The 9,681-nt window shown below is 42.2% G+C and overlaps 1 protein-coding gene across 1 annotated transcript in view; it reads right to left on the bottom strand.

Moving 5' to 3' along the window:
• METTL24 (methyltransferase like 24) overlaps positions 1-9,681 on the bottom strand; it is a gene marked incomplete at its 5' end in the record, with an annotated part of 25,161 nt that overhangs the window by 6,423 nt on the left and 9,057 nt on the right. Inside the window, one exon of the mRNA XM_010017286.1 lies at positions 9,043-9,271. Within this exon, the coding sequence (XP_010015588.1) occupies positions 9,043-9,271 (229 nt within the window). The remainder of the gene's footprint in view (positions 1-9,042; positions 9,272-9,681) is intronic.

Genomic DNA, 9,681 nt, shown 5'->3' on the forward strand with positions numbered 1-9,681 from the left:
TACCTTTTCCAGTTTGCACAGCTCTTCCATTGTATAGAAGAAGATGAAAACAACATGCCTGTACCAGGTCCCTCAATCTGATGGCTACATTGCCCAAGTGGGAAAAATCCCACAAGGGAGCTTCAAAAACCCTGATTTTAAATAATGTAACATCCTGATCATCAGCAAGAGCTCTGCTCACCAAAGCCCGTGCTGCAAACAAGCGTTTTAAGTGTTGCACTTATTCCACCAGCAGCCAACAGCCCAGGCTGGAAGTGCAACCGCTCCACACACTGCCCTGGCCGAGCGCATGAGTTGCTTCGCAAAGAGCACATTCAGCCATTCAGCCTCACAGGAGATGTCCTGCTGCCCGCTCCCCCCACAAAGAGGGGAAAATCCTTTCATTTCTGTTTTGATCTTCTCTGCCAGACACTGCTGGGCGCCTGTGGGAACGGATGTTTACGCAAAAGAGTAAATGCTGTACGCTGGACCCTCAAGTCTCTTCATTAAAGGGGAACAAATATTTGTGGTCTGTTTGTGCTGCCCCAGCAGCAAGCGAGGACAGTGGGACCTGGTTCTGTGCTTACATAAAGCAACATTATCCCAGTCTAGCAAAAGGTGAAAGCCAGCAGCAATATGACAAACACATTATAAGGGGACAAGGCAGCAGTCTGCACAGGAGGTTTGCATGAGAAGCCAAATGGTTAAGCAGGAATTGATCCCGAAGCCCTGAGAAGCAAGACCTGCGAGTGTGTGTGCACATGCAAGGGACAGAGGGCTTAGGCTACTGTAAAATGGTTGTACACAGTAGACAGCATTTCAGTGGCAAGACCTATTATTGTTTATTAATACAATGCCCATGGGGGACTTCAAAAGTAACTGAAGAAAGGGTTCAGAGTTCCATCTTCAAAAAACGTTCACCACACCTCAAAGAACATTTCTTGCAGGATGAAAACACACAGCCCTGGTATAACTGAGTACCTCAAATTAAATCTGGTGGAGGACCTGGTTCCCATCTGCACTAGCCAGTGCAGTAAAGTTCCTTAACACTTCACTCCTTCATGGGGATCTATCTATTTCACTCCATTTCTGGTCCAAGGTGCCAACCTGTCTCCCTTCTCCTTCACTATCCACCCTGCTGTTTGCTTGCAAACATGTCAGGAAGAAAGCTGTGTGTTCCTGGAAACACAAATAAGCAACACCCTGAACTGCTTGCACAAGTACCAGATTACATCTGGTACAGGCAGTGAGGAAAGGAAAAGAGAGCTGCTGTGGCTTTGATCTCTGGATTTCAAATTTTTGAGACTAGAGGGATACCTTAAACTGCTGTCAGCTCAAAAATGAGGCCAGAAAGGATCCAGACACTAAGAGGAAAGTAATCAAACAAGAGATGGCCAATTCTAATGACAAGAATTCGTACACAGTGACAGGAGGAGGGATGACCTACTAGGGACAAATGTGTGTGTGGGGAAATGACATTTTTTTATAGAGTTCCTAGGTGCTCCGGGCAGGGCATTTATCTAAAGAACTTGTTAACATGAATTACTCCCTGGAAATTGTAGCGGTAGCGGAGAAAGACCAGGATGCTTATGGAAAGAGGATTGCTCTCAACTCTCATAAAACCAGTGTCATGTCATGGACCACCACCCTGAGCAGGCATTCAGTAGCTTGGCTGAACTAAAACCCTGCAGATTGACATGACTGTGTCTAAGCCGGTGTTAATGGCTTAAGCAGGAGCTGGGAAGCATGAACACAGGTCTGAGCTCAGTAGGTGCTCTGCAGCCGGTACCAGGTACGGCAGGGTCCCCCTAAAAAAACTGGGAGGAGGGAACCAGGAGTGCCTGCCTTCTTACAGCAGCAGCATACCAATGATGACTCCACAGCGCCTGCAGCAAGTACCGTGCTCTTCTGAATGCAACTGTTTGACACTGAAATAGCGGAATGCTGCTGCTGTCAAAACCAAGGTGGAATAGCATTAGTGCACCAAACTGTGCTGGGAATTGAACACAGCTTGTGCAGCCCTCTAGTAAAGCTGGAGGAAAGCAGATATTTAATACCCAGTTTTTTCTGAAGGGTCTTAACAACCACAACAAAGGCAACAAAAAAAAGAAAAGAAAACCCTAAAAAATAATCCTCCTTCCTAATTTTTAGCAGACAATAATATGCTTTGAAAGTGTGTGTGTCCCCTCCCTTTTTTTTTTTCTTTCTTTCTTTTAATTAAAGATAACCTGCATAAGTTCGGTTTCAACAGCAAAATACTTTCATTACAATTCAGGCACTGCACTAGTCCTTTTCCTAGCGGAAGAAAAAGCTATGGCTCCCACCACATTCAGGCAACAGTATCATTAAAAAGATCTTCGCTCCATGCCTGACAATTGCACACGGAACAGCACCTCAGGTTGCTCCCTAGAAACACCATCACCCTTAAAAATATCTTGAGAACTGCTCCTGGTAGAGAGAATTTAAATGAGGCAAAAGGAGATGTAAGGGACTGAGAGAAAACCCTGTAAAGGAATGTGTATAAGGCATTCCTTGCATACAACATAGAGTGGGAGAGGTGGTGAGCACTGAATCACTGTCCAAAGATCTTTGCCTCCAGAAACACGAGGTTGTCAAGCCCATTTCTCCTTGAAGCCAAAATCTTCAGTCTAGTTACAATTAAAACACTTTACACAACAGCAGCCTCAGCTGACTAAGCAAGCACACAGCAATTACCACCTTGATTTCATTACCACTGAAATTAAAACATCTATACACCCAGGAAAGAAACACTGTGTCAGGAGCTTGTAGAGTACTCAGAGGCAACCATTACAAGGTTACACGAGGCAGCATTTCCATCTGCAGCTGGAAGCATCTGCACCAGTCTGATCGCCCCTTTCCAGCACATGGAGTAAAATTTGGCAACTCACTGATGCACCCCCAAACAAAAGGTTCGCACTTGTCAATAGTTAGTGCTTAAACTGCAGCTCTCCTGTAACTCCAAGGAAATTGGTTGTGTTAAACAGAGAACGAATATGGCCCAGTATGTGCAAACATAACCTCAAAGGGACTGAATGCATGCATTATAGCCAAAAAGTCTTGCAAGAACTCATAAATCAAATTACAGAGCTAGAGGCAGATGGTTATGTAGAATGAGGTGCTCTCCAGCACTCTGAGCTTTTGCTCTAATGGGATGACTTTAAAAAGAAAAAAAAAAAAAAATTACATTTTCTGGCTACCTTGCCCAATGTTATTATCTCCAGCGCTCTCCCTTTCAGCACAACCAGCATGGAAATCAGTTGTGAGACTGGTTTGCAAGACTCTGAAGTCCCGAACTTAGGACTTTTCAAACAGATGCTCAGTAGAGACAGCATCTCAGGCAAGCAGGTGCTGAGCACAGAGCTGAGTTTGTGGACATGCCACTCAAGATTGGATGCACCTCACCTGGCCTTAGACATCTAAACCCAAAACAGTTATCCAAGCTCCATTTATAGACCACAGAGAAGAACTGGAACTTCTGAAGCACAATTCGAGATGTGCAGGTCCAGCCTGTTTTAAACATTTGCCCTTGAAGGAGATGAACTGCAATTTAATAGTTTCCCTTGAGCTTATAAGGACCTTAACAGTTATCTCTAATGTAGAAATTTAATGAAGGCAAGTTCCATGTTCCTCCACTGCTTGGCAGGTCATTTATTTAGACTATAAGCTCTTACAGCTATGGTATTACAGAGAATCATGCAATAGGAAAGGACCTTAAGATCATCTAGCTCCAACTCCCCTGCCATGGGCAGGGACGCCTCACACTAGACCAAGCCACCCAAAATCTGCCTGGTGCAAAAGCATCCAGTGCTAAAGTGGGACGTTATGGTGCAGTTACTTCTACTATAAACAGGCCAGGACCAGACATTTACAGTTCAAAAATATCAGTGCTCTGGGACAAAACTCTTTCTTCTGTGCCATGCAGAAACTGATATAACAAAGAGACAGTATCATGTGTCTACATAAAAGCAAACAAGATGACAAGCAGCAGCAGTGCAGACACTTCCAGGAAAGAAAGGGAAATAAGGCAGTCACAGCCTGAGCCTTAGCAGAGACCCCACTGGGACTTCTGAATAGGACTGATTGCTGATGCTCCAGCTGCTGAACGGCAGCAAAACCTTAATAAGATGTTATAGGAAATAGAGGATGTCTCATGTCAGAGAAGACTTAGAGAGCGCAGTGTGATAACCCTACCAAAACTAGGGCTGTTCTTCACAACTATATCTGGATGGTACAAATATATCTGAATGGTAAATAACAGCTGCAGAAAAAAGGGCCACTTAAGCCTAAAGATCATTGATTGCACAAGTAAAAATGGATGTGAAATTAATGAGGCTAAAAATCAGATGAAGGGTGGATTTTTCCTTCTAGAATTGAGATTCTGGAAAAGCCCCAAATAAGCATAATAAAGCAAAGAAGAAAAAAAAAAAAAAAAAAGATCCCTCTCAAGACAGAACTCCAGACACTTACTTAAGGATTTGTATGATGCAGCGATTCAAGAAATCTGGTCTCATTTGGTATTTTCTGATGCTAAACCAAAGGTAGCAAAGCACAGATCTGAACCTTCTGCTCCAGGAAGGTTAAGGGGGCTGTTCCCGGGCTGCAGCAGGAACAATGACAAGGACTCACCTCCCTGCAAAAGCTCCTGGGCTTCTGAGCTCCTGGCTTCTCATCCCAAGGTCAGGCTTCCACATCAGGACATAAACCAGTCTGCAGGCACTCATCAGCCAGTACTGAGGACCTTACGTGAGTTAAAATGGCAGCTGAGTGGAGTTTATAAACACCAGTGGCATCCACACGTTTAAGTTGAGCATGGCAGCCCTTTACTGAACATAACTCACAGTAACTCCCAGGCTCCCTGTGCCTTACCTAAGTCTACTCTTGCAAGGGATAACCAAAGTTAAATGATTCTGTTAGGCAGGGTAAAGAGTTCAAAAGACTATTCTGGTCCCTGCAGTCCTGAGGTGTGCCTGGCAAAGAGTAATTGCATGGATTTGGTTGCTCCAAAACTTGAATAGGGAGAGTTAATTTTGTGTTTTGTTAATCAAATCTCTATGCGTAACTAAGCTGTTATACAGTTTTCTCCCAGGACTTTTATTTAGTATTTATTTGTGTACTACAAACAGAGCCAATTTCAAACCAAAATGGTAAATCTATTTTGTTTAATCTTTGCCCTTTCACAGCAGTCCTCACAGAACTGTAAGTGCAGCACAAAATAGACCCTATTATATCTGCTTTAGGAGAGGAGCAAGTGATAAATTACTTGCCCAGGAGCACATGAGGTTATTAATCAAAATGGCTTCAGGGTGTAGTGTTTTAAAGTGTCAAGTGTTAAATAACAGGCGAAAGTGAAGAGGCTTTTCCTTTTGAAACCCTAAATCTAACCTGTTCAATAATACGAAGCAAATACCTGTTAGCCAGGTTGTCACAGAAAAAAAAATCTTTGTGAAGAGCCAGTGTAATTTAAAGCCTTCAAATCAAAATCAGGACTTAAAGATTGCCTTGTGTTTCTTTCCATGATAAATGACGACATAGTTTGGCCTCTTACATTGTTCACAATGACTTGAATGGCAGGAGTTGAATGCCTGTAGTCCCCTGAAAGTTACACCTATGAGCACTTCCTGACAAAATGAAAGTTTTACCTTGCATTCTGAGATTCTCCTTTCCAGCTTTATTTGTTTCCAAGTAACCATCTCAGCCACTGCTGAACTATGCTGCCAAGTAATGCAAATTGTGAAAGTGCATCTAGATACTACATCCAGTTTTAGTGCCCACAACACAAGGCAGACAATGATAAACTGAGGTGAGCTCAGCTGGGAGCCACCAAGATAGTTGGGGGCTGCAATACTTGCCTGCAAGGAGAGACTGGGGAAACAGGGCTTGTTCAACCTAGGCAAGAGATGGCCTTGGATGATGGATCAGTCTGTAGGACCTACCAAGAGGTCATCAAGACAGCAGAGACAGGCTCTTCAGTAGTGCATAGAAGCAGGACAAGAGACAACAGGCGTAAACTGAAATTGAGAGCTTTCAGACTGGATAGAAGGAGAAATTTCTTCACAATGGACAGTCAAGCAGGACAACAGCTGGCTCAGAGAAATTGTGCAGTGTCCATTTTGGAGAAAACTCAGTGTTTTCAAGACCAGAGTGGATAAAGTCTTGAATATCCTGGTCTGACTTCACAGCTGGCCTTGCTTTGAGCAGGGAATTAAACTACAGGTCTCTCTAGATCTCTTCTGAATTGAATGATCCAGCAACTCTGTATGAAGTTCCCCACCCACCTACCACTAATTCACAAGGAACATCAGCACTGTAGCATCCTCATCCCAGTATGTAGTCAGAGAATATGAAAGCAAAAGCTTTCACAAAGTTGAACTCTACTGCAGTAAGACAGAAAATCCTGCGTATTCAGTGGCTTTCTCCTCTTCTTGCACTGTTTATCAGCAGCATGCTACAGTGTGCATGTTCAGCAAAAAAATGGTGGAAGGAAGGGAGGGAAGATGAGAAGGATCAATTTTTACAGCTTTATCCTTTCCTGTGGCAAATAAAATACTGCTCTTCTTAGAAGATACACCAGTAAATTCTCAGTTGAGATTTGTGTACTAGGAAATAGGACTCTCATGACATCCTTTGGAGATTATTCCAAGGCTTAAAAGATTTCACACTCTAACAGTTCCCCCAAATACTCTGACTACATGTTTCTTTTGTTGGTCTTATCCTAATATAGTACTAGATAAGTCCTCTACCTCGAGGCTATTTACATTCCCCAGAGAATTGAGGACTGCTATGCCACACAGACAATTAGAAAGATCTTTCCTCAAATCCACTCGAACACCAAAAACCTGTTTGTATTTCTTGCCATAGTATCAGGATGGATTTCCCTTTCTGTAGATGAGGTCCCAGTACTGACTGCAGCATAGCAGGTATGCTCTCATCCCAGCCAGAATGTAAACGAGTCCATTCAAGTCACGTGATTCCCTTACACATATAACCCCAAAAACTGCATGTTTTCTTTTCAAGGCTACAGTAGTAAGAATTAGAGGAGGCCTTGTCTGTCCTCTCTTCATGAGCCCAATCTGAAGTTTCTGACGTCAGTGGAAATAGTCTCAATCACTTGAAGGGTCTTGGACCAAGTCCCAAATCATAAAGAATAAAAGCAAGGAGAAAGCGAAACATTAACTTCAAATGCAGCTGCCTGGAATTCCTGCCTTGAAGTGGTAACGGAATGACTTTGAGGTTAGGCGGAAGGATTTTTAAAATTAAAAAGAACGGGATGAAGAGCATGTTTTAACTTCCTAATTGGAAAAAAAAAAGTGCTTTGGAAAATATCCTGTGAAACTGTTTTTAATTAACTTATTTATTCAGTCAAGGGAACATTCCACTCACATTCACCGGAAGAATGAAAACCTGAATGTCACAGTATTTACTTCAATGTTCTCTTAATAAACTGGAGTTTATCGGTGTCTTTACATGACATATAACTTCTCAGGCTGCCTTCCAAATGAAAGAAAAACTAAACAGAACAATGTGAGGAGGGTCAGCCCACTCAGGTATTTCACAAGTAACAGAAGATTGCAGAGTGTGTAACAGCTTTGTCCTCACTGAGAGAAAGTCAGCTCCTGACTTCACTAATGCCATAATTTGCACAGGGGTGCTACCTGAACGCTACTAGAGCAAGAGGTTGTATACAGTGTTCATAATGTGCCAGCCTACTTAACCAAAGCCTATGCTATGTGTATGCAGCTAGAGCAAAGCCCGATTGCATGTATAACATGTTCATTATGTTCCTTGGCTAGTGTGAGCCAGCTGTTTTCATGTCAGATAACTTTCACCCAGAAAGGTATATACTGAGAATTCATAGCTACACCCTTCTCATTCACAGAAGGTCTTACAATCACTCTGTATTACCATGATAACCTGGGAACTGACTGTTCTCCGTAGGCCTGGTGTATCACAAGACTCTCATGCTTTTTCTGGATCAGGTCATCAATGATTTGCTCTGTGACTAGTTCTTCTTAAATCAAAACACTCAATGTAAGGCACACATCAAAGAAAAGCCATCTCTGTCTCCCCAGATGTTTCACTAATGCACAGCCTAGTATAGTTACAGTATGACTAAGAAGTAGAAAAAAGCTTTTTTCTGCTCTTATCTTCAAAATGGTCCAATCAGTAGAGCTGAACCAAAAGAAAACACTAAAGAAAAGCAAGAAGTGAACTGAAAAGGACATCTTGCATTTTATAATAACGAACCAAACAAACGTTGCAGTGCTAGCTTTGTAAATCTTATGGAAAAGCTTCTCCTTAGCTCAGGCTGTCTATTTCTTAAAAAAAAAAAAAAAAAAAGAAGAAAAAGCAGCAGAACTAGCTTCAGGCAAAGAAGCATATTAGCATTTGAATTCACGCTTGTACATCCTCTGAAGGAAAAACTCTCTGAAAAGCAGCCTAAGGAACTTCCTCAAATGTATTCTGGCAACAGTTATTTGAGACTTGAAAATTTCTAATGTCTTTACAGTTCCCTAAAAACAAACTGGAAAATGTTTAAAAAAAAACCCACAGATTGCTGCCAATTTCAAAACAGGATGTTTTTGTCATTGATGACTGTAGTTAAGACCAGTGACCTTGAGAACGTAAACAACCCATCCATACCTCTTTAATTATTGTCGCAAATATTTTTTTTTACTTTTTATAAACTTGGCTGCATGAGTAGCTTAGTGCTCATACTCAGGCAAAGACCAGAAGTTCCACAGGACTCAAAATACTAGCACCCAACGTCACCAGCTAGTTGAAGGGAAAAGGAAGGGAGGAGGAGGGAAGTATTTAGTATATGGCTAGTGTTTTAAAATCAATGTGGCTGTCATCAGCAGACAGAAAAAGCAAGACAGAAAAAGCATCCCTCCAAGAAATGTATTACAAGTAATGCTGAAGAAAGATCCACTATCAGGAGATAACCTTGGAAAGTGTTTGAACTCCTGAGACAGCAAGGAGGAAGTTCTGCAGCTTTCCCAACAGCTAATCCCGCAGTCAGAAACCTGACCCCTGAGCCTTTACCTTCTGATGTCCAAATTCATTCAATATTGTGCCCAGCTTTTTCGTGTTGCTGTGAAGTTTACGAGCAGCAATGGCTGGATTGGGATCCCTCCAGTCAATGGAGAGGCGATGATACCAGAGGTGCCGACCCTCCTGAATGTGTGCTGATTTGATGCTAGGGTCAAAGCGATGCACCTCACATCCACTGTTGGCCATGCTCGTCTCAAACTGGTTGTCATCATTGCCTAGCCTACAAAAGCAGAAAGATGTAACTATTAGTGCTGCAAAGAGAACTAGGACATTCTGAAGATTCGTAGTAAAAGACAATGTATTTGTTTCTGAACCAAAGCGGAAGATCTGTTGTGCTCCTTCTTGGGACAGACCCACAGTACTGAACATAATCTAACCCTAATTCTGATGAGGTAACCAGAAATAAAGCTAATGGTCCACAGTAATAGCTACTGAAGATTTGGAATAAGTGGTTAGATAAAGGTAAGTTAAAGGAACATGTGTTTTTTTCCCCAATGTCACATTCATAATTGACCTTAAGAAACTTTTAATGACACTTTTAATTTATAGAATTAAACTACTGAAGTGAATGGGCTGAACTAACCTCACCAGAAAATTCAAGCTATATACTGCATACAATTAGAATGAACC

Source organism: Nestor notabilis, unplaced genomic scaffold (assembly GCF_000696875.1).
Source record: "Nestor notabilis isolate BGI_N333 unplaced genomic scaffold, ASM69687v1 scaffold14096, whole genome shotgun sequence".
Taxonomy (NCBI): domain Eukaryota; kingdom Metazoa; phylum Chordata; class Aves; order Psittaciformes; family Psittacidae; genus Nestor; species Nestor notabilis.